This window comes from Thunnus thynnus, chromosome 14, assembly GCF_963924715.1.
Source record: "Thunnus thynnus chromosome 14, fThuThy2.1, whole genome shotgun sequence".
NCBI classification, from domain to species: Eukaryota; Metazoa; Chordata; class Actinopteri; order Scombriformes; family Scombridae; genus Thunnus; species Thunnus thynnus.
Genome location: NC_089530.1, coordinates 5459705 through 5485970, shown reverse-complemented (window position 1 = coordinate 5485970; position 26266 = coordinate 5459705). Strand labels below are relative to the sequence as shown.

Below are 26266 nucleotides of genomic sequence, written 5' to 3'. Positions count from 1 at the left end.
TTGCATTTCGCAAGTTGCGAGTTACCTCTCACTGTTCTCACATTAATGTCCCACTCAAACAACCTGTTTCATGAGGAATTAAATCATCTTATCTTTGGAAACAGGAGCAATATCATCCCACGACTCTCTGTCTCCAGGAAGTATCTTTATTCAGACAGGAGATTAAAAAATGTGATTTGTGTAAACACCCCAAACTCGCACCGCTGCAGCTCCAACTTACAAAAACGGTTGTAACCATAATGTCGTAGCTTCCTGATCTTACATTATCAACTAAAATGTAAATTTGTGTGTTTGTCAGATTCAGAGGTCAGCGAGCTCCGTCGGGAGGCTCTGTCCGTCCTGATGTCCTCAGACCTGGTCGCCTCCGACACCTCCTCAGCCACCCCCGCGCCCGGCAGCACCCAGTACCTGCTCAGCCTGGCACGGGTGGCCCTCAGCGCCAGCGTGGAGATCCCAGAGCTCTGGGGGGGCCCTCAGCTCACGACCCAGCTCCTTCAGTGTCTGCTGCAGTGCCCGCAGTACGAGGTGCGGGAGCTGGCACTGGAGGGGGTCCTGAAGAGGCTGCAGGAAGAGGAGGAGGAGGAGGAAGAGGAAGAGGAAGGGAAGAGGAGACCTCCGTGGCTGGACGAGACCACCCTGTCTAACCTGACCAGCCTGGCTCTTCACGAGACACACCCCCAGTGTCTGGCCAAGGTGAGACCACACACACATACACACACACAAAAACATTATAGGAGGTGCATTTGTTTGTTGTGTGTTTGTGAGTCTGTATTTGTGTCTGGTCGTTTTTTACGGATGTGAGCGTGTACATGATCTGCTCTTCATTCCTTTGTGAGGCCGTGTGCAGTATAATCTCACAGTCCTGTCATGATACAATGAAGAACTCTCTCCAAGAAATATGTTTTTCCTATTCATCACAGTTTATCTGAGCCACAGTGTCATTCGCTGCAAATTGATTAAATGTCCAAATTTATGTCGCAGAGGCTTGCGTGAGAGGCTAATCGGCCGCAGGGGGACACGCCAAGCACTCTGGCAGTGAGCTGGCTAGCTTGCTCTCCCACTCACTGACACACACGCATGAGAGGCTTAGTAAGCCTCCACTCCAACAAGATTTGGAGGGGAAAATGCGACCTATTTCCTGTTTCAAGACAGAAGGTCGTATTTCAGTGTGTTCATAAAGTGAGGCCAGCCAGCCAGCAGATCTGCTCTGTCCTGCTCTGTTACTCCTGTCATTAACACTCCTCCAGAGCCGACACGACCCAACACTGCCGGGACCGGCTGTGTGTGTGTGTGTGTGTGTTTCCACGCTGCTGCAGACTTATGTTGTGTTTTAGTTTTTTTGTGTGTGTGTGTGTGTGTGTATGTGTGTGTTTGGATGTGCATTCTTCGCCAGGCGCTACTTTACAGCCCAGCCGTTAATGTTTAAAGTGTCGGCCCTGTTAAGTGGAGCCTCCCGTGCGCCAAGGACACGCCAACCCAACAGGCCAGTTGCCATAGCTCGCCCTGGACTTCACTGAGGCATTCTGGGAGAGTAGCAGGAGCAGCAGTAGGCCAAGGACATAGTGTTGGTCAGCTATTCTGCCCAGAGGTGATGTCTGGAAGTCTGAAAGAAAATAACTTAAGTCATCTTAAGTCCTTATTCAAGATAAATGTGTTTAAAGAATCCGCTGCATGGGTCAGTGACAAGAAAGATGGGAGCTGTATTTACCCTGAAGTAAAGGATTCTTCTACATCTCAAGTGTGACTTGTTACATCAAAACATGGAAAATACTGAGTTTATAACAAGGAAGTGAATGTAAAAAAAAAAAGTCCTATTCAACACCATTTATGGGTTTTTGCGGGGTTGTAAACTGTCTAAATTTCAAAATTTGTTTCCGCTTATTAGAAAGGACACAGATCTCAATCTTATAAATTCCTCCCCAAAGCAGAAAAGGAATCGGCTAAAAATGTGTTAAGTTTGACTGATACATATCAAATGATACTTTAGGTTGCTGCCAACACTTGCGGTATTCGTGAGTAATCAAGTACCTGCTCGTCTAACGTGTTTGCATTAACTGTGGACCATATTACTTACTGTAAATACAAATACATAGAGATGCTTTGTTGGTTTTATTTTACTTCTACTTAAAGAACAGATAAGAAAGATCAACCATACAGCACATACAGTTATAATCTGCTGACTGTAAAAAACAGACACACGTTCAAGGACTAAAGGAGTAATACAATTAATAAAACACTTGAAGCTCTTGGGGCTGCTGTACACGCCACACGATAAAATATATGATACTTAGTGTTTATGTTATTATGAAGGACAGATTTTAAATATTAAGTGATGATCTTTATAGTGTTTGAAGGTGAATAAAAATATGAATTTCATGCCAAATCCAAGATAAATTGCAATTTCTTCATGTCTTTTGATTTATTTTGGTAAAACCAGCTTATAGGCATATTATCACCAACAGCAGTGCACCATGATGAATTGTGGGATACACTTAGTAAGTGTTCATCAAGTGTGGCTTAAGTGTAATGCCATTTGGCAGTTTTTGGACCTGGGACACTTACCAGCGACTTGGTGGCACGTAAACGCAAACTTGCAAACATGCTCAAGACCGCAAGTGTGGGTTTTACTGGGACAGACCCAAAAGCAGCAACACCTTGAGGGTGTAGAGGTCAGAAACACAGAAAGAACAAGGCCTAGACGGCACTGTAAGGAAAGCTAGGTAGAGTGCAACTTTTATAACTGTTAACATTTGTGTGTGTGTGTATGTGTACGTGTGCCTGTTCTTGCAGGGTGGGCGTCACTGTTTATTTGCATGTTACAGCTATGAAAGTCTGTACGCGTCTACGCCTGAGTTGGCATGTTTTCATGTGACTGTGTATATTTGAGTATGTGGGCAGTCGAGTGTGTTGCAAGACGGGAGCTCATTAAAGCAGGTTGTAAAAGTCAGAAGCATAGAGATGGTCAGACCAGCTGCCTTAGAGCTCGCTGTTGAATAGCTGGCAGTCAGACGGGTGGATGAACAGTGAAAAACACAGGCTATAGCTGGGAAGTTTTTCAGTTAAAGTAACAATAAAGAAAGAGAAATGCAGTGGCCAAATTAATAATGACACTGGCTTGGCATGACAGGCCCAATGATTGATTCACTTCCATTGGGGTTGAAAACAACCACTGGACTTTGTGAATTATTGTCTGCCAGATACTGTACACTTTCTCTTCACCACAACCTCCCATACGAGCGTAATAGGCCGCTGTGGGTATTGGGCAATCCTTGTTGGTGCACTGGAACATTTCTAAATGACTTGTCTCCAAGCATTGAAATATGGACATTAGCTGTGTTAGTAGATACTATATGAGGAAATCTAAAAATAGGCTAACTAGCTAGGCATTGTGGTTGCAGTTTGCTTAACGCTGCATTATATGATATTTTTGGCCACTTGGGGGAAGCAGAACAAAGCATAAAACACTGACCGGTTAGCAATCAGTTGACTATTTACACATTCAGCAGACACGCTGCAACATTAGCATTCATGTGGAGTCATGTCTCTGGAGACATAACAAATGTAAGTGCAATATTCACTCTGTTTTGGTCTACCAACTCCGTAGGGAAATATGTGACTCTTTAGCTGCTTAATGCTATGCTATCATTCTAGCTAGTCACTAGAGCTAGCTTTGTCTGTCTCTAGTAGTGTACAGCTGGTTTATCAGAGGTGTTTTGCTGAGAACAGCTGCCTGCTGCGACTGGAAATGAGGATGTTGAATGCGGGGATTGCAGACCTGAAAAACAAAACAATGAACCGAAAGATGTTAAAAGCTCTGTGGAGCGGAAACCGGCAAGTCCGGTGATAATTATCTGAGAGTTTCTCACTACAAGCCACGCCTGTTACACTTTCTGTCTTTTGATCCATCATGTATATATAAAAAAATAATCAATGCAGCTTTAAAATTCACATGAAAGTTTGATTGAATAATGCATGAATAAAGTCTGGTAGCCTTTATTAGAAAATTTTTGAATATTTAGAGTTATTTTAATTTATTTAATTAATTTATTTTAAATCTAATGTTCTGTTATGTAGCATTATTATCAAACCTAGTGATAATTTAATTTTGGATTGTCTGTTTGGAACTTGATCCAGTCAGTCAGCCAGCTAGAGAGAGACAGAGAGGTTTACCTTGCTACTGTGTCTATTTTCTGCTCACATGCACAAATATACAGCCACACACACACACACACACACACACACATTCAGATGTTTACACACAGACATTGCATGCTCCCTCTCGCCCTGCTTCTCCGCCCACACAGATCCTATAAAGCACGCTTTATTTTAAAGCTCTAATAACAGGTTGAGGTCTTGAAAGAAATAATAATCATTGAGATATGCAGCAGGAATGTCAACATGTGTTCTCGGCTGGATGTGTGTGTTTTTAACGGAGGTCTCACGCGGTGGAAAACAAGTCGTTTCCTCCTCAGACTTGGTCAGCTGCCTCCTTCGCTGGAGGAGTGACCGGGCAAAGAAAACAGCATGGGAAGAGATGAGGAGGAGAGGGCCACGAGGGGTGAAGGAAGTAAAAAGAATCAAGTTGTGGAGGTCAAGCTGAATGGATGTTATGATCAGACACAGGACAAGGAATGTGTTACTACCCGAGTGAAAGAGGGAGATGGAGGTGGAAGTTCTTTTGTGTGCATGCGTGTACTTATCTACATCCATGTTCATGCATATATTTGTGTGTGTGTGTGTGTGTGTGTGAAAGAGAGCGAGGCAGCTGTGTACCCGTGGTTTGGGTGTGCGTTGGGAGGATCTGACCGGTGTGGTAAAAATACCCTCGGGGCAACTTGCCAGCCGCGCTGCAGAGAGGACACCAAAGCTGTGTTGATGGATGGCCCTGAGCAACTTCGCTCACCAGTAGCTCTGAGTGTGTCTGTCTCTGTGTGTGCATGTGTGTGTGTGTGAGATTGAGATGAGTGACTACATCAGTGTCTTATATCTCTTACGTCTTTGACTCTTTTCCTCTTTCTCTCCTCTTTTCTTCTCTCCCTCCTTACAGGTCCTCCAGGTGTTGTCTGTGTTGACCTCCAGCAGTGAGCTCCTCTGGAGGGACGGTGTTCGGATTTTGTCCAAAGAGGAGGTCCTGCTGCACCTCCTCAGTCTGGCTCAGAAGTCTGTTCACAGGTCAGAAAACGGTCACACCTGATGTACCAATACTCTTTGACATTATGCCAAAGTCATCTTAATGTGATCTTCTGTTTGGGCCAAAGCATTAGACAGTTAAGGCATTTCTCCAGCAGGCAAGGCTTACATTTATTACAATGTGTTTTACAACCATTAAACTTCTCATCTTAATCTGATTGAGTTCTTTTAAAGAAAAAAAATCAAGAAAGTGTTTAAATCATTTTACTTCTTTGGATAACTCTTTACTCCAACTCCCCTATGAAACATCCTTAACTGATAAACAGTCAATGAATGATTGATATCACAGTGTAACTTGGCTGCCATAGTATTTGATGACATATGATTACATACATGGACAAATCCTTCCAGTGCTATGTAAAATACTCTGCTATTTTTAATGACTACAGCTGTGCGATGTTGTCATTCATTAGCTGTGGGTTGATGACAGATGCATTATAAATGTCCATAGGTCTGCTTACAGCTTAATTATAGTGTGTTATAAACCATTTATTAATTATTTACATGCTGCTTTCAAATTTAAAATTTAGAGGATGTAAACTGCAATTGTTCCACTCTTTTCAGACATATTGTTATTGATGTCTGATAGATTCCTATAGTGAGACAACTTCATATAAAGTTCAGTAAACAGAAACAACCTAATGAAACAGCAGAAGTTCTTCTCGGTACACCTGCACACAGTATTTCAAGGTACTTGGCAGGTCTTGGAGAAGTTTTCACAGTTCTTCTGTGGATTTCAGCATCTCAGCTGCTTCTGTCTCTTCATGTGATCCCAGACTGGAATGTGTTACTACTCCATGATGTTGAGATCAGGGCTCTGTGGGACCATACCACCTGTTGCTGGACTCCTCGTTCTTCTTGTTGTAGAAGATAGTTCTTTTTGACTCTGGCTGGATGTTTAGGGTCGTTGCAGAGTGAATTTGGGACCAGTCAGATGCTTCTCTGATGGTACTGCATCATGAATAGGAATCTAAACATCTAAAGTGCCTAAAACCTTTGCACAATACTGTATGTAATTATGATCATGAACGTGGTTGTTTCTGGGACAAAGTTGGGTTGCGTTTCCGAGTCTTCTGCACCCTCTTTATTCATATTCCTTGTACATACGTCCTGGTCTCTTTGCACTGTAGCAATCAACAGGTCTGTACCTGTTGTAACTTTCATTCATTTCAAGGTAAATGCAGTAAAATGAAGGCAACCCCATGACCCCAAAACGGCTGCTCCCACCTGAAAACCTGCTGTCAAAACAGCTCCTAAGCAATCCCAGAACAGCTTTTAGCTGTGATGGATGGAAGAGACATGAGGGGCAAGATGCAACCACACACTCCTCCATTTCCCTTGTTTTTTCTGGCTCCCTCCACTTGTGAAAGAGCCCTCACCCTGCTGTGGCAGGCTGGCTGTCAGGACTTCATTCAGAGCCAGAGTCCATGGAGGAGGGACATACAGGTTCACTGGCTGCACCTTCACCCTGCACCTGGAGTGTACTGGCCTCTTCCTGCATGGCTGTATTTGTTCTTTCTCATGAATTGTTTCAGTATTTGTAACCAGATTGTTCACAAGCAACAGATACAGGTGGTTTTTAGAAATATAAAAACAATGGGAATGTAGACATGGGTGAATGCTTCATTTTTACCCCTCAAAGTACGTCATTAGAACATTCCAATATTAGATCATTCGCACCTGTCAGGCTCAAAGCATTACTTTTGCAGCCTCATGAGTCACACAGTGCACGCAGTTACTGCAAACTGATGTGGCACATACTGTTCTCGTATTTGTGTGTGTGTGTGTGTGTGCATCCTGTAAGCCCTTTGACACCCATTGACAGACACACACACCTTCCTTGACAAGCCACTGCTGTACTTTTCTCACCCTGACAAGAGAATACGGGCTCGAATAAGGATTGGATTACAAAGGCTTTTAGCCCCGTAAAGCCTTTTCCTGGCCACAATCTCTGAACCCGGGGATCCACTTTCCCTTTCGAGTGGCCCCAGGGTTATGATTAGAGCCAGGGAGGGATGAGATTGGGTTGCTGGCTGCCCTTGTCTGCCGTGTGATTGAATGGCACTCAGGCTATTGTGATACATAATGTAGTGGTGAGTACCAGCACACGTCTTTTGTGGATTGTAAGTCAATACAGTTGAGTGATGTGTGTGTAGTTGACTGTGTTGGAGTGTTAGGTGTGTGTAATGGTTTCCACAGAACGGCTTGAGGAGCTTATTATCCGCCCACGCTGCACCAATATGGCTCATTAAAGGGTAGGTTCACCCGAACAACTAAAAAACATTTACTCACTTACTGCACTTTTAAGCAAATGAAATTCTCTTTAACTCCATTGTAAGAAGGATGTCATTCAAATCACACATTGTACAGTCAGTATGACACCTTCTTTCCTTAGGATAAGGAAAACTTCCCCAAAAAAATTTAGCAGGAAAAGTAGGGGAGAAAATCCCAGAAAAGCAACACAGAGGCTATCCTTCATCTAGGACAGAACAACAATCATTCAAAGTTCATATTCAACATGTGGAAGATGTTTCATTTCTTGTTTCAGTGTGGAGCTGCACTGTGCTGCCCTGACCCTGGCCTCTCAACTGGTGGTTCAGCTGGTGACCTCTGACCCTAAGGTAAAGACTGATAAACATGTATGTGCTACTAATTTCTGACTTAGCAACAGGATCTGTTGGTAGACTACAATTAAACTAAACGATCAAATAAAAAATGTAAAAGGAGGAGGTGTTCATTTTCAAGCTGCAGCTAGTAGCTTAGCATTCTGCTTACTGATGTCACTGTTTCCACCCACCCACTTCTGTAGTCTCTTATTCGAGGCTTTTTTTTTTTTACCAAGTTTGCTTTAAAGACGTATATTCAAAATAAAACAAAACATTGCGTAGTAAAGACTGATTTCTGAGAATAATTGTAACCATTCGTGCTAGAATGATAAATCATCCAGATGACACATCGGCTGATATTGGCTCAAGGCACATATTATCAGTATTGGCCTATATTACCAAGAAATGTCAGGACAGAAATCCCCAACATATGATTTGTCAGTCTGTCCAAAACCCCAAAACATTATTTTACAATGATACAATATACAGTACCAGTTAAACGTTTCGACATACTTTCTCATTCAAGGAAACAGGAAGCTGTGTCCATATAAGGAACCGGAACAAGAAAATGTTTGATGTTTTTGCTGAAGAAGGTTATTTAACATGAAAAATTTTCTGTTGATCATGTCACACTGTAATATAGGGCTGGTCGATAATTATCATCATCGTTTATGACTTTTAAAGAAATCACATTGAGATGACATGATCATATTATCTCATAATCTTATAAAATTCTACCATCTAAATGAATGATTTAAATGAGATTATATGTAATAATAAAACAAGGTATTTTTGTTGTTGTGGTGTCAAGAATTTTATCTCATGTATTTGTTGTTTTTGATGTGATTTTGCATACATCTGCCATATCCTGAAATATATAAAAATTGTAAAAGTATTCTTATTAACATTGATTGAATATTGATTTTAGCCTCGTGCCCAGCCTCAATAAAGCGTATGCAAGTATAAAGTGTGAATTTTCCTTTAAAAAAAAAGAAAATTTTATACAAGTGTTAAGTGTTATGTGTTGTCATCTAGGGTGCGAGTGCAGTGGCTTGCTTATCTCAGTGGGGGGCGCTGGTGTGCTCGTGCTGCAGCGAGGAGCAGCCGGTGGAGGTGAAGCTGATGGCCACCAAGGTGTTGGTCAACTGTACGGACACTCTGCTGACCAGCTGTGACCTGCCACTGGGTGAGTCTCAAATTATGGAATGACTTGAGGAAATGCTTACCCTCCACGCAGTTAAGATAAATACTGAAATGGTCAGAAAACTGGTGACCATTTATAGAAGCACAGGATCTGTATGTTAAGAATTTGTCTGTGTGTGTGTGTGTGTGTGTGTGTGTGTGTGTGTGTGTGTTCCAGGTCTGGCCAGCACAGTGCCCCTGTGGAGGAGTCTGTTGACGTTGCTGCAGGATGAAGACCAGGAAGTCAGAGATTCTGCCTCTGACTTCATCTCTAATGTACCAGTTCATCTGCTGAGTACAGGTACACACTGACTGTTAGGAGTACACACTCACATACTGAAGCGATTGTAATGCATGTCCACTGAAATATATACACACAAACACACACACACACAAAAAAAACAAACTGATGTTAAAAAGGGTTGATGACATCATTTCATGTTTAGCGTCTTGGACCATTCCTGGAAGGGGGGATGCAATCTTTAATTCGGCAGCTGGAACGCAAGTGTGTGTGTGGTTATGTGTCATTGTTTTGAGAATGTCTGAGTTCTGTTTTCTGAAGAACTGTATGATGCCCGGACTTTACTCAGAAGTTCACCCCCCCCCCCTCCACACACACACACACACACACACACACAATCCCACAATCCAGAGGACTGACAGCTGCCAACTCTCAAACAGCCGTAGTGCCACTTCCTGTCCTCACAAATCTCACTTCCTGTATTTTCCCAGTTTCCCTCCAGGAGCCACCCTTATTGTGTCTGTTGCCACCGATACTATCTCATAACATAACACCAGATAGCAAAACACCTCCTCAAAAGTCTCTGCAGCCCCCCCATGTCAGTGCTGTTCATGGAAGGGGGTGCAGAGTCATGGGGGAAGACTCAACTCCAGTAGCCCTGACATGTTTTGACCAAATTCTAATTTTATTTACTGTCCATATACGACAAGTGAGAGTAAAATCCAAACTTTTCCTTTAAAGGCAGAGTTAGGTGCCCGGGAAATTCATTGAAAATTCCTGATAATGTTTAGATTTTATCCAAAAGCAGTGTGTGTGTTCTATAAGTGTTTATGTTCATAAGGCCAGACAGGGTCAGATAAGCTGTCAGCTAAAAATCAGATAGGAGCTCAACAACATGACTAAGATGGAGAGGTTTCTCTACAACAGGAAGAGAACACAATAGGCATAATTACAGACTGGGTGTCCTTGTGTGCGTGTGCGTGTGCGTGTGTGTGTGTGTGTGTGTGTGTGTGTGTGTGTGTGTGTATAGAGAAAAGAGGCTGGGGCATCCCCCTTTGTCCATCCATATTTACTGCTCATTTGGAGATTACTGTTTCTAAGTGTGTGCCTGTGTGTGGGAAGCAGAGAGTGTGTTACTTACCGTAAGATGGTCTAAATTTCCTCCTGGACACACGTCTCCACTGTGGGAAAAAGAGCACAAGTGTTTGTCTTCATACTTTTGTGTGACCTTTTGCTCTCCAGCCAAGCTTCTTTCTCCAACCCCTGAAATGATCTCGAAAATTGCACCGGATTCCTGGTTTAGTTTAACATGTGTCGTACGCACAACAGGAATGTAACACATAACAAAGAAAGAAGAAATGAGATGGTAAATTGGTAATCTGGTATCAAATGAATGAGTGACCGGGCCAGGAAAGTCAAATTCCTGAAGTAAATGAGAAACAACCAAAAAACCCAAAAATAAATCACATTCCTCTGACTGTATAAAAAAAAAAACCCAACAAGAACCTTCAATTGAAAAAATATGTCATCTTTCCACTTCTGAAGATTAAACTTACGTGATGTTCTGAAATTGAATAAGTAGGGGATGGTAAAGTCCATCTGAGGAAAGACACTTTCACGTGGAGCGACAGGCCAATCACAAGACTCTGCTGATGATGTATTTGAATCTGCGATTTGTTTACGGTTGCCTTGCCAATGCATTACAACAAACAATCCAAGCACCCTTTTTAAATACATTACAAGAACATTAGCACCAGACAAAAACCGCTCCTCGCCCAAAATCTTCCGCCGCGTACACACATACATCCAGCCTTACCCCCATCTTCTTCTTCTTCTTCGTCTGTTGAGTTTATGGCGGTTGGCATCCATAAGTTTTGCATGACCACAATCTGCTGGGCTGTCCCTAGTCCCATATATTCTTCTTATACTTTTTTTTTTTTTGTCCAAGCTCAGACGGGCTGAGGCGCAGAGCATAACAAGGTTAAGGTAGCACTTTTCACGGATTGTCATGAACACACTAATCATCATCTGTTTGAACTGAAAGTGTGCAACAACAAATCACTGCAATGCGTGTTCCAGTGGAGCTGATCATTTGTTCAGATATTACCTCTATTTGGATAGACCTTAGAGACTACAGTGGGGAGTGTGGGATGATGGGATAGTGGATGTGAATAGTGAAAATCACTAGCAGTGCCTGAAATGTTATCCCAGTAATTTACCAGGAACTATGTGTGAAGACTGTACTTACTGCTTTGCTAGGAAAACATTTGTACGTGTATGACTGTGTGTCAGTATGCTAATGTGTCTTGAAGTGTATGTTTGTGTGCATAAAGGAGAGTTTGAATTTGTGAGTGAACCGCTGCTAGTCAGTCACAACAGCTCCCCAGGCTTCTTTCTGTTTTTTCTTACTCTCTGCTGGCATCTTGTTCTCATGATTGTTCATAATTTCATTCAATAAAGAGTTTTATTGAAGAGGGGGAAAAAAGCTCTTCAAGCTAATGAGCTTGCTAGCTGCTTGCTAACTAGCGGTTAACAAGCTCGTTAACTCCATCGAAAATAGTTTATTCAAAAGACATATTAACCACCGACTCCTGTCTGCAAACCATTCTTCTTTTTTGAGCAGTTTATACTCTGACAGGATTATTAAAATAAAACTTGTTGGTGAAACACAGCTAATAAGCTAGCATAGCTTCCTCCAACAACAAGATCAACATTTTCATGACAGCTTGCTTGATTTCAACATTTTAAATGACCTGTACGCCTCCACAATAATAAGGATACATTTAAAAAAAACTTTAAACTGGGTGTGTGTCAGAATTTTTTGTCCACAGCAGTAATTTTAAATTGTTCACTGTAAGTCTTTTTGACAGTAGGCGTTTTAACTTGTCACATTAGAGAAAGCTCAGGTGTTCCTCATAACATACTAATAACTGTCTCAATGAGTCTTTATTTTGTCTTTTTATGTAGCTGAACCCACAATACTGTGTCTGTTATAGGTCATTTGATATATCCTCCTTCTGTTGTTGAATGTAATTTAATAAAACGTCTTTTTAGGGTCATAAGCTACCATCTAACCTCAGCTAAGAGTGATTCCAGGGCTGCTATAATGACATTTTTTTTTTTTTTGCAAAAGAGTTTTCAAGTATGTGACTAGCACTGTAGTAAAGTTCACTCTCACTGTTGCAGAGACCCAGGGTTTTATGCTGGTAGTGATACGTTTGGCTTGTTGACCTGCATAAAAGCTCAGGTCAGGGAGCCAAGGAAATAGAAATCCAATAGCTTGCCATGCTATTCCACACCGTGGCTATAATGTGCAATGCTGTGGGAGTGCAAGAACATTACTGTGTGTTTGCATGTATGTGTGTATACAGGTCACTGTGAGTGTGTGTGTGTGTGTTTGTTTGTGTTTTTCTCCCATCCCCTTCGGGCCAGTGTGTGTGTGTGTGTGTGTGTGTGTGTGTGTGTGTGTGTGTGTGTGTGTGTGTGTGTGTGTGTGTGTGTGTGTGTGTGTGTGTGTGTGTGTGTGTGTGTGTGTGTGTGTGTGTGTGTGTGTGTGTTTTACGACCTGCCATTTCAGAGTCAAGTATCTGAGGTGTTAGCTGCTTCAGAGGGAGGCAACGACTCCTGGCCCTTTGATATGGAGGACAGACAGAGACGGGTTCTGCAACACACACACACACACACACCTCATCCCCCTTTAAAAAGAAGAAACATTTATATTTAAAATTGAATTTAGATGTTAGACTTGTGTCATTGTGGATTATAGTCTTGCTGAATGAGTCAGCTAAACAAGGACTTTGATGTAACTGAAAATTAAAACACATGTATGGGATGTACTGTATATTCCATATGATTGGTAAAAACTGCAGAATAAGTTCAGAACATATTTTTTTTTGGTCTTTTTTTCACGTTTCAAGTAAAGGAGTTATTTTGTTTCACTTGCAAAAACATGTAATAACAAGTATTCATTCTTTATTAAGTGTTAAGAGTAGGACTTACTTTGCCTTTTAATAAAGTATATATGCTTTGCAAACTTACATTTTAGTGTAGATTTTAGACCAGATATCATTCAAATAAACCTGTTTTGTGTGTGGGAGAGAAATTTGTGCAGATTCACATCAGGTTAGATGAGGCTCTTCTTCCCAGAGCTGTGAACCACAGTGGAGCCATTGTCCTGGGCAGGAAGAGCAAATCTAATTTAACCCTATCCCACCCTGCAACACCCCCACACTCCCTCCACCCCCGGCCAGCATCACCACCACCACCACCACCCAAATACCTCTAGACTAATTGGGTCTGAAATCAAACTCCACTCACCCTCACTGGACCTCCGGCACTGTGACAGCGTCAGGGCTGGAACAGAGGGATCACTTTATATATAGAGCACAGAGGGGTTTGGATTGAACGTCCATGTATGAGAGGGCATTTTTAGAGATGCGATTGAGAACACAAACAGCAATCCTCAACTAAAAGTAAAGTTGTGATTCCAGGAAAATTGTAAAAACCACAAAGTATGATTCTATAGCAGATTTAAAAAAAGGGACTTTACCTTAAATTTTCTGTCATTCTAAATACTGTATTCTGAGTCTGGCATGGCAAAACATAAGTACTAAATGACTAGCCTTCTATAAATATATAATTTATGTGGGAATCTGTTTCACCAACCATTCTGAAGTAATGTTGAACATTCAAACTCTGCTGACTCGCCCATATTTTCCAGGCCATTGTCAGTCAACCATTATCAACCAACTCGCCCCGAGTAACCTACTTTGCTTACTGTGCAGCTAAACAAATGCCTTTGCAGAATATGCCATTCATGTGTCCTTTCCCCCAGTTCATTCATTTACAGTGGATGACGCAGACGAATGGAAGTGAGCGACCTAACAGAGCTGAAGGACACTCATTAAACAGACCTCGTCCTATTTTAGCACAATGCTCACTCAACCAATAAACCACTGTCACATGTCAATCACTTGAGCAGAAAAGATTCAAAACACATAAACTGTATTTGATTTGCAGCTTTAACATTTAGTCTGGAATAAATAAGCTGTTATTTCCCCCCCCAGTGCTACTTTCTCCGTCTTTTACTCTAAAGGGCTACGTGGGGAATGAGATTCTAATGATTTGGTCGCTGGCGTGAAATAAAGTCACGTCTCCAGTTATGTCTGGTGTCTGCAGGCGGTGTTAAACACTGTGTTCTTTGCATTCTACAGCACTGGGCCGTGAGACTTGATGTGTTTTGAAGATAAAATACAATGCAGAATAGCTTAGTGTGGGAATTTCACAAACTGCATGAAACCATTGGCCTCATTATGCATCCTCTGTTGCTGTGAAACAGTTGTTAACAGTATTCTAACCAGATCAAGATCTAACTGTAGCTGCAGGTCAACGGTAATGTTCACTGTAACCTTCACGCAGTGCATGTAAGCGGGTGACAGTCAGCCTTCCCCAGTAAACTGAGTTCTTAACTGTCATGTAAATGATAAACCTGGGTAGGGGATTAGAGAAACCTGATTTCTTCACATAGATTTCTCCTGGACAATGCTGACTTCTCTGCCATGTATACATGTCACTGCATTTCTACTTTCACAAGTATGCATGTGCATGACAAAAGTCTGCAGAGAGAGAAAGCACAGCGGAGCGACTGGATGAAAGGGGAGATCATTACACGGAACGATGCGTCCTCCTATTTAAAATAATTCCATCCAAAGTCAGACTAAAATGGAAACTAACACAAAGTACCCTGCATAAATCTAAATAGTCCATTTCCACTGCTGAACAGAAAGCAGCGTCTTCTATCACAGATAGTTAAAATCAGTAAGTCATGTTTCCAAAATAAGGTCAGTGCAGAGGAGAAATACTAATCTGCTGCATGTATACGTGGATTTACAGTAATCTGCCTACTTAACTGCATAAACACATAGATGGAGTACCAGTGAGCTTTACTTCATCAGGATAGTTCAGAGTCAGGAATTTCAGGAAAGTAGAACAAATTGATTGTGTTACACAAATGTGATGACAACTCAACATGTTGGTCTCTATATAATAATAAGCACCAGAGTCAATTTTACATCAAATTCTCAACGTCAACTTACTAACTTACATCGTGTTACTAAGTTGGATCTAATAAGATTTCCCTAACTTCTTGTCATTCTATGCTCCAGCGCTATCAGACTTTATAAAATAGGCAGTAGAATGAATTATGTAATGAATGATGAAATAGATGCAATCTGTGAGAGGATTTACTGTTAGAAGAGGATGTTTATTAAGGCTTCAGAAGAGGCACACATAATGCACTGTGGAAACAAATTTCCCCATGGGGATGATAAAAAATATCTAAATATCGATTTATCTATATTCAATGTCTGAAAGGAGCCATAAACATAAGTTGTTGGTCACAGAGCAGGGCACTTTATTGCAAAACTAGAATAGAACTTTATTGGCGTTCTTTGTATCATCTCAAATGCAAACAATGATATTTTGAAAAACCTGCAGAGAACAAACAGGCAAAGAACCTACTTTTACCAATATGACCTGCCAGAGTCTACAGACAGTTACCTGTAGATCCTCTTTGACTTATAGCTGCACAGCTTTGTGTCAAATAACTACAGGTGATGCTGGTGTTTCTTCAGATTTACAGATCTACAGTAACAGGAGTCTGTGTTTGGCTCCCTGTTGAGACAACCATTGACTTGTATTTGATCCACTGACTGCAGCAGCTTTATTACAAACGCTGCCACAGTGAGTTCAGACCACTGGTGTATTCTTAAACCATTATTTTTATGGTAATTCTCATCATTTTCATGTTAATGTTTCCTGTTGGTGTCATCGTTGTTGTTGCATTTGGTCTCCACACTCCCTGTTTCTCGTCAGCCACCAGAGGAAGTAAGGGCTATAAAGAGTGTGTTTTTATTTCACACCTCTCTGAGTCTCGCACCTATGCTTCCTGATGTCTCGGCTCCACTGTCGCGTCTCTTCTCTCTGATACTGCATCAGGAAGACGGTGTCTCTTTGAGCTCATGAGAAGATTGACGTTGTGGTCGTTTTGCTGCTGTCTGGTGAAATCTTTGTCTTTGTACTCAGATTCACCAAGATGCACTTTTAAGCTTAATGAACAGGTTTTCGGTCTTAAGGGGAACTTAGAGGAAGTCATCCCCCTCAGATGTGAGTGGCTGAGTTGAGGAATGGACTCTACACTACAGTGATCATGATGACACCAGCAGGGAATGGAAAGCGTTTGGAATTTCTCTCATTTCACTGTCCTGAAAGCCCGCCCGAAACCCCCCACCCACTCCTCCTCCTCCTTCACTCAATGGAACATCTGACACCCCCCCCAGCTGCAGTGGCTCAGCGAGGATTTACTGAACAGCAAAAGTCCGTTAAGTCTCTCTTAATGCAATTCGGCACCTTTAATGGCTCGACTGCTGATCAGACACAATATGGCTGCAGCCGTGTGTAAAATGTGAGTGATTGAAGACCAGCAAACAAGGGTTTATTGACATTGACCATGTTTTTATGCTGCATGATGTGGATTGAAAACATAATAATTCACTAACATATAATCACAGATGGTTGTGCTAGTGTCAAACAAAATTGCAAACATTCAGTGGTACAAACAATCTAACATTTTCTTTTCTAATAAAATTACTTAACATGAATCGGTACAATGTACAATCAGTTTATTTTACTGCATGTGAGACAGAATATAGCGAGTTCTCTTCTTCTATTGTCACAAAAAAAAGTTTTAAATTAGTTCAAGGCTGATTCTTAAAGTATAGCTTCACTGGTTTTCAGGTCTATCTTAAAACAATACTGGCACGGCCATATTGATGGCTGTAATCATTCTTCCTATCTGTACTGGCTGTGAAGAGATCCTTTAATGCAATTCCCCTGAAAGTGATGAGCGGTGAAATCCAGATTTGCCAATTCAGAGTTGAAATGCTTTCTAAAGTTAAGTCGAAGCAAACACGAGGTTTCAATCGAGTGGGTATTTTTTCAAAGTTGACGTCTTTTTAAATGGGAAATTCCCACCTGAGTAGCTCCATCTGTGCATACCAAAAAGTATCAGTGTCTGACAATCACACAATCATAATAACAAAAGTATTTAAATCAAAATGTAAAATGATTTTCCACAAATTAATACTTTTTTCTTTTTTTATTGAGACAATTAATATATACAACGCACAACGTATATTATTTACATGCCTGCATACATGTACGCACATGTATCTGGGGGTCACATGTAATGTGGCCAAAACCGTCCCCTGGCCGCCAGTCTAAACACGACATGGGACTGACAAATGAACCAATTTAATATTCCAAATACCATAACACATTCACATATACAATACATACACACATACACAAATGTAGTTGAATTAAACCAGAATATGTACAGAGGTAGGTGAATGGGCTTTAACAACTAAATAAACGACCAAAAGGAAAATTCAATAGATATATAACTATATCAATAATTATAATAGTTGTTATCATAAAAAATATGTAAAAAAAAAAAAAAAAAAAGTAATAGAGTCGTCATCAGTGTCATCAGCCCTCCACAGCAGAACTGGTTATGTTTGATAGCTGGAATTGTCGCACATGCTGCACAATCAATAATCCTCTATGATCTGTCTGTCCGCAGCATTATGCCAATAGAGGATTACTACTTAATTAATACATGTATTTTTGTTTTCCTGGAGCTTTTTCACCATCATCTGTAAATTATTTATATTTTTGTAGCCATGCACAGTCCTCTGTTTCCTTTGTGCATTGAGTTTTAGTCCAGTATTGTCCATCTATATCACACTCCCAAATCAGAAAAAGAAAGGTTTTCTTTGTTTTTTCATATACACGCTGACTTTTTTGAGTATACTCAAGCTTGTCACCTTTCCAGGGTGAACACAAAGTGCTGCTCTGAATTAGTATGTAGTATGGACTTGGGACACAGCTTATTACAGCCTCGAAGTCTTTGGTCTGTCAGAAGTTTCTTTTTTAATTCAGCCGTTTGGATTTTGCGGCCAATTAAGTGGTAACAGTGTTACAGTTCAAGTCTTTAGATAATGGAGCCAGTTTCAGATTAAAATGTACAATTCCTCAGAAAAGATAATAACGTGTGTCTGGTGAATATTTTTTTTTAAATCTTCCATCAGATTAACATTTAAGACTTTCTAAATAAAAAGGCAACCAAAGATCTTAGTCCAGCTTTTAGACAAACTCCTCAGAAGCTCAGAATGGTACAACTGTTATACTGTTTCCACAAGTGGCACAAGGTTAAGTTTTTCCCTCACACTCCTGCCCTGCCCAGCTCAAATGTACTATACCAGTGCCAGTGAATGCCAACTGCATGCACACACACACACACACACACACACACACACACACACACACACACACACACACACGGAAGCCTCACCCCTTCTTAACCAAATCCATTCATTCACCAACTGGCACCGATATTGTCATTTGCAGAGACGAGGATTGTCCAATATTAGCTTGCGTAGTCTTTCAATACAAACAAAACTACATAGGTCAGCTCTCATGCCAGCACACACACACACACACACACACACACACACCCACACATATACACACACATCCAACACCCATGGCAGTAACAGCATGAAAGACAATCCCCTTGAGAAACGGAGTATTTTGCGCCAAAAGCTCGAGGAGGGAAATCGCATTAAGCGATGTGTAAAACCTCCGTAGAAAAGCAGATAAATTGAATGCAGCTAAAATTTCCTATTATGTCCCTTAATGTTTGGTAGGAGGAGGAGGGTGGGGGACCGTAAAGGCTTGACATCAGAGGCTGGGTTGTCCCAGAGAAAGGCAGCTTCTTCGTAAAAGAAAGGAATTTGTCACTCAAGCTCCTAAACTCTTAAATCTCCTCTAATACTGTACAATCAGCAGCCTCTAATGTTCACAGACCAGGTTTCCCTCTCCACTCAGACTTCAGGCTCTGCTCCGATTTTACGCCTCCTCTCTGAAGAGGAAAAACAATCTGGGTTCCCAACCATGTGTGTGTATGTATGTATGTGTGTGTGTGTGTTTTATACTGTATGTGTGCTCATGGGGGTCTGTATACCTCCTGCTTCCCTCCCTCCTCTCTTCCCATAGTGGTAGTGTTTTGGCTAGTGGCTCTGAAAGCCTTTTGAAGTCTCTGGTGTTATCTTGGTGTCAGCTGCGGTGAGGATGGTCAAGGTGGGAGAACAACAGTCTCTCACACACACACACACACACACACACAACCTCTGTGTCAGATAGTCGCTGCATGGACAACTGGAGTCGTTAAATGAAGTCATACGTTGTGTTTTCCCTCTGTTTTGAAGTGTGTGTCCTCACGCTCACACCTTCTCCTTCACCATATACAACTGTCTGGGAGAGTATAGGCTCATGACAGGCCTGTTTCTGTATATATGTATATTTATATATATATATATATATATATATATATATATATATATATATATATATATATATAAAATGTGTGTGTGTGTGTGTGTGTGTGTGTGTGTGTGTGTAGAAGCATTATGGTACCACATCCACAGTCCTCTGCTCTAAGAGGACTAGAAATAGGAAGTTTTCAAAAAGAAAGTGTGTTTATTTTTCATTGGAGCGATTCCTGGCAGTCACCACATTTAAGAAAATCCACATGATCATCACATTCAAAAATGTTAGCAATCCATCCATCCATTCATTAGCAAGTAAACAGGAAGTTACAGTAAGAGCAACGTTAGCAGTTTGAAGTGTGTGTGTGTGTATGGGCATATTGGTGCAACGTGTTGAAGCAGAATATTTTTGAATCCACTCATACACACCCTGATGGTGGTTGGTTATATGAGTTATAGTTTTGTTTCCCAGAAGGCCTTCCAAACCCAGAGAGTACACACATGCGCGCACACTCACTCACACACACACTAAGTATGGAACATGCTGTCAGCCCTGCATCATTCAAATGTCGCAACGGTTGCAGCAAGAATTATTGAGAGAAATTAGGTGACGGCAGAAAATTGGAGGAAATGTTTACGCACAGGTGGTCAATGATCAGATTTCTCCATAGCCACCTGCCATATTTTTGAATCTGGTATGTTTATTACAAATTTGATAATTCGGCAGCCAGAAGAGTTTTTTTCTCCCTGTTTTTGGACTCGCAGCGCAGTGACAGGCACATTTTTTCCTTTGAGTCCGAATGCGTCTGAATTTTACAAATACTCCACTGTTCAAGCTGTGGAAACTGACTTATTTAGAATTATTTATTTCAGCTTGAGTTTTAGTCAGACTTTGGATTTAATTATTTTGGATACGGGGAACACCGCTACGAGTAATGGTTTTTCCTCTCATGCCACGGCAGCACACGATATTCTGAGTGCAAGGTCTACGTCATGCACTGCGCTGTTGTAGAAGCCCGTTTAGAAAACTGGTTTCAGGATTCTTCAGCAGACATCTAGCTGTGATAAACCACATAGACAAAAAATTCCAAACCCTGATTTGAGGAAATTAGGTTTCTCCTTTTACATGATTTTCAGGAAATCATGTGACCGCAGGCAGACAGCCAGCAAGGACTTGCATTCATGTAAACACGTTTCTTCAAACATGTTTTTTTGACTTCTTACACTCATCTCTTCTAAGCCTAGCAATGGTTTGTGCACTAACCAGAGTTTCAAGTGACTCCCCACATCCCCCGTAGGAAAAAGAAAATACCTGGAACCGGTTGCATCAGCTCTACATAAGTTCAAATTCAGCTGTCTTAAGTGGGGATTTACATAACATGAAATAAATATGAGTTGCACAAACTAGTTCTTACGTAGATATTAGTTAGCTGTTACGAAATATTTACACCAGGTATCTTTCAGCTGTAGGTGGTACGTAGCTAACTGAGCCAACACACAAAGCTACGTTAGCTTGCAAACATATGGTTGAAGAGTGAAAGAGAAATGAAAAATGTTTAATAATGATGTGAACCGGGAAGATTTGAAACCACTTTTGAAAGAATGGGAAAAAAACCTCAAATCAAGAAATGTTACAACAGTAGATTAGCTAAATGTCTAAATGTTGGTTAGGTTAGCGCACAACGGATATAATGCACTCATTCTAAACTGCATTTGAAAAACACATTTCTCCATATATGCATCTATAGATAAAACAAAGTCATACCAACATTTATAAAGGCCAAGATTAATATATCACAGTAATACGGATGTTTCCTTGGCTCAGGTTTACACATTACTGAAGTCCTGAACTAGCTAGGACATTCCTCAAGATTTAACCTGATTAAGTAAATCACTAGTTTGAAACGAGCTACAAGTCACTGATGGATTTACAAACAGCTGGTGCAACCCGATCCTGCACTCTGCATCTCCCTCTCAGAAAGCTTTTGTTTTGACTTTTGAAATCTTAATATTTAGCAGTTGTATCCCTGACCTTTCACCTTATAATACGCTTGTGGACAACCCTAGATCCCTGGGCAAAGGTCCTCTGGTCATTCCTAAAGACTAAAGGTGGAACCACCATTAGTGCAACCACTGGCCAGCTGACACAGTGGGTTCATGACTTGGAATTGGCACCAGAATTCATGAAAACAAGGCAAGAGTGGAAAAACATGACACAGTCACATGCACCAAAGCTGTTTATTATTTGGGAAAAGATGATTTATGATCTGTCAACATGTTTTGTTGTTGTTCATTCACATTCAGGCTGAGTTTATTCACTCTTGCTTCTGTAAACCATGTTTGTATGTCTTAAAAGTATGACACTGTGACCAGATTGTTTTGTATGAATGTGTGGTCTCTGTTCTCAGATGTGGCAGGTGTGTCCGTGTGTCCTCCTGTGGCCCTGGACTTGGGCGTGGGGCTCCTGTGTCGGCTGTTTGAGCTGTGGGAGCAGGTACCAGCAGGTGTCCTCGCCCTGACAGAGTGGCTGCTGGGAGATGAGGAAGGCGATGAGGAGGCAGATGCAGACGAAGCCTCCAGTCTGGTGAGAATGCTGTCTAGTTGTTTGTCATTTGGGATCAGAGTAACTAAAGTGTCCAGGAATGTGTGATCTGGCAGCAGATATATTGTCACAAATTGTATTGTGACACTTTGATATAAGAACAAACAGGAAGTGGGGTATATGCAAGAAGATAGACTACATAAACTTAAGGTGATTTCCCATCAAGTGAAACTGAAGTCCGTTGAGTTTCACTTACATGGGCTACAAATTTACAAATTATTTGTTTTCTTTCTACTCAGGACTTTATAGACACTGAGAGGCTTCGTAAGGCATGACCTAATGCAAAGTGGCTGTAAACTACGGCTGCTTACGGCCCGGCGCTGACATATCTTTATTCACTTTTTACTTACCACACACATCTTTACTAGTGACAAGACCTGCTGTACAGTCCAGGCTACTGTATTCTAAGCTGCAACAATCAGTATTTTTACGTTAAGTCATATTACATTGTGTGATTCGAAAGTCGTTCCTCATATTGAAGGATTATGACTCAACTCTGTGGATTCCCTCAATTCTATAAAGCGTTTACACATCTTTTACCTCATTGTTTTGGTTTATTTGGTTATTCACAACTATTTCCATTAACACTGTCTACAGTATCAGCAGGATTTCACTAAAAAAGCTCTGAAAAACCCACTCATTTTGTCCCAGACACATGTGTCCAAATTAATGCTAATGTTGCTCCATATCTGCTGGTTGTTATTTGTTTTCTTTCTACTCAAGACTTTACAGACACTGAGAGGCTTCGTAAGGCATGACCTAACGCAAAGTGGCTGTAAACTACGGCTGCTTACGGCCCGGCGCTGACATATCTTTATTCACTTTTTACTTACCACACACATCTTTACTAGTGACAAGACCTGCTGTACAGTCCAGGCTTCTGTATTCTAAGCTGCAACAATCAATATTTTTATGTTAAGTCATATTACATTGTGTGATTCGAAAGTCGTTCCTCATATTGAAGGATTATGACTCAACTCTGTGGATTCCCTCAATTCTATAAAGCGTTTACACATCACAACTATTTCCATTAACACTGTCTACAGTATCAGCAGGATTTCACTAAAAAAGCTCTGAAAAACCCACTCATTTTGTCCCAGACACATGTCTCCAAATGAATGCTAATGTTGCTCCATATCTGCTGGTTGTGTAAATAGGCAACTGTTTGCTAACATGTTAGACATGTCAACTTTATAAGGTGATAGTAAAAAAATCAGTGAATACTGCTTTATATCAAAATCCAGTAAACTGACCACTTTGCTCATGTCCAGGATGAAGAGGAGTTCCTGTTCGAGAAGGGCGACCTGAACCTGTGGGCCGAGCCAGTCCAGTGGGTGAAGCTGCTTCACGGACACCTCAGCTCCCTCATCCTGGCCTACAAGCAGACCCAGGACCCGGGAATGGCAGAGCCGGACCAGGTCCACCTGATCCACACACTATCAACCCAGGCCCAAGCCAAGGCCCTCAGCTCCCAGCAGGCCCTGGACTCCCTCCCAGCTCTGCCTCAGTTCTCCTGCACCATGGAGCACGCCCGGCTGGTGCTGCGGCAGCAGAGGGCCACTCTGGCTCTGGATGTGCTGCAGAGGCTCAGGTAGAGGTTAGCGGGCTTTGGCTCTAGTTGCACCAATTGTTTCAAGTAAGAGCTCCTCATATTTCAATAAAGGAAAAGTTATCAGATAAATGAACAGCCTCAGTGAACCAACACAGACTGGCTTTGTGGTCAAGTCTTCTTATTATCATGCTAAGAGACTGAAGGAAAGAACTGTTTGTTTTTTTTACTCTGTACTCGCCTCTTACTGTACATCTTATAAATGTTACCTCATTGATTACATGTATTTTAATTTTTATGATCATTGATGCCTTTTTAATTAAATATTATGTCTGAAATTACATCATTTTTGATTCCAATCTTCTATTTTTCCTACAAGGAAATACATTATTGTCTCAATATGTCACTTTAATAATAATACCGGTATATGAAGGTTGTCCTCATAGCACCGCAGTATGGAGAAATGCAGCAGTTGTGAAGCTGTAACAATAATTCAGCCTGAGCTTGTGCAAAACAACACTTGATGCTCTGTTCTCTTATCAGTGAGAATGTGTCACACGACAAACTTCAACAGTGTCAGCATTGAGCACACAGGCCGTTCTGCTTTCTACATGTCTACCAGGGATTTAAGGTTGGAGCTAAACAACACAGCGCCTAAAGCTTCAAGCACAAACTTCAATGGTGCAATTGTGCAGTGAGCCGAGCTTTATGGCCGAGGCATGGGATTGTGAAAGTGTTTTCGCTGACACGTCACCAAAGTTGTATTTCAGTATACGCTTTGACTTCTACTGTATGTTTATACGAGGTGTTATTTTCCTGTGATATTTAATTTACTGCAGGATTCTTCCCATTGGACTGTGTTTTTATGCTTCCCTCTAGTTTTCCTGGTTATGTAATTAGGAGGACAGCACAATGAGCTACTGTCCTCTGTGTGTGTGTGTGTGTGTGTGTGTGTGTGTGTGTGTGTGTGTGTACACATGTGTAAGAGTGTGTGTGTGTGTGTGCACTTCCCTCTCATACAGCTGGACCCTTCTCCCTCCCTGGTAGCCATGTTCCCTGTTACAGTAAAACTGACGTAATGTTTTGGAACAGCTCAACATCCCCCAATAAAAACAGTCGTGTGATGGGAGAGTGGTTTCTGCGGACGAGGACATGTTCAAGGGATTTCTCAGGAGCCTCGCTGTGTCTGTCCTTCACATTAAACTATTTATCACAACTGCAAAGCGCAAATAGTCCTGGGGCAGCCCTCAGCCTAATTTTAGGGTTGGTAGTAGTAGATTCCAAGCGCTTATGTGACTTGTTTTTCGCCTGTTGCTATTTCCCCCCCTTTTTTTTTTTTTTTCTCCGACATCTCTCCCTCCCTCTCCAACCAAACCACTCAGCTCTTGAGAGAATATTGAATCATGTCACAGAAAGAAAAATCATTTTTTCATTCTTCTTTTTTTTTTTATAACCACTCTTCCAATTATGATTTGACATGGAAAGGACTTAATGGTTACCAGTGTTGTAGAAACCAGCAATTTCTGGTGATATGTGCTGCACAACGTTTTTACACCCTCCTGACCAAAATATCTGCCTTGCGCAGCCCTGATATAAAGTCTCGTCCTTCCTCTGCCAACTCTGCAATCTTTCCATTGTGGTTTTTAAAACTTGACATAACTCCAAAAGCAGAGTGGAGTAGTTTGACATTTTCATGTGAACATTCTGCCATCCTGGGAAGGTTACATCATGCTGAGACAGGGGCAGCTTATTACAACCGTGCTGCACTCTGACTTTACAAAGGAGGACTGTGTGGCTTTGTTATTATGAGGGAGACTGGAGGGAGCAGGGGTTTTGCTGAAATGATCAAAACATCAAGTGAGAAGACAAATTCTTTACAGAAATCAGCAAAATATGACTATTACAGCCTGAATGTAACTCTTGCTCCTGCTCTGCTCAGCAGGTGGCGCACCGGTCTTTCCCAGTCGATTCCCACTTTTCTCTCATGGGGGCAGTGTTGTTCCACATGAAAACCACATTCCTCCAGTCTGAGCCCTGAGATTGGGAAAAACAAGTTAGAGAGGAACTGTGGAGGAGTGCTTTAAAAAGATTAAATCAAAGTGAATGTACTTTTTGTTATTAGTGTGACTCAACGTATTGTCCTTTTAGGAATCACGGATTTTTAATCTCAAGGTTAAATCCACATTTTGAAGCTCAGATACAAAAGTAGGTCATGTGAGCACAGTAGGAATGAACTGCCTGTGTCTCCATGTGTAGTAGACTGGAATAGGCTGCTGTTGCACTGTGGAAGTCGATTATGCAACCAATGGATTCTAAAAATTGTACTGCACTCTGCCTGGACTCCTCTCCGCTCATACTTGCGGTCTCACTCTCAACCCATCCACAGGGAGAGGGAGGGAGAGGCAGAGTTTTCCTTCCATTACAAATACTTGTGTCAGCTTCCAAGTGTGGTGGTCCAGAGGCTAGAGGGGTGGCCATTGTCACTGGAGGGTCGCTGGTTCAAATCCC

The 26266-nt window shown here is 41.5% G+C and overlaps 1 protein-coding gene and 1 non-coding gene across 2 annotated transcripts in view; one reads left to right on the top strand and one right to left on the bottom strand.

Moving 5' to 3' along the window:
- Window positions 1–24099, top strand: part of thada (THADA armadillo repeat containing) — a 99439-nt gene extending 75340 nt beyond the window's left edge. Inside the window, exons 32-38 of the mRNA XM_067609419.1 lie at window positions 299–693; window positions 5048–5172; window positions 7739–7811; window positions 8832–8982; window positions 9157–9279; window positions 22016–22191; window positions 23481–24099. Coding sequence (XP_067465520.1) covers window positions 299–693; window positions 5048–5172; window positions 7739–7811; window positions 8832–8982; window positions 9157–9279; window positions 22016–22191; window positions 23481–23804 — 1367 coding nt within the window. The 3' untranslated portion in view covers window positions 23805–24099. The remainder of the gene's footprint in view (window positions 1–298; window positions 694–5047; window positions 5173–7738; window positions 7812–8831; window positions 8983–9156; window positions 9280–22015; window positions 22192–23480) is intronic.
- On the bottom strand, window positions 11167–11266 carry LOC137197644 (small nucleolar RNA U13). Its single transcript, XR_010931498.1, has one exon. It is a non-coding gene; the product is annotated as a small nucleolar RNA U13 (small nucleolar RNA).
- Window positions 24100–26266: the final 2167 nt, after the last annotated feature.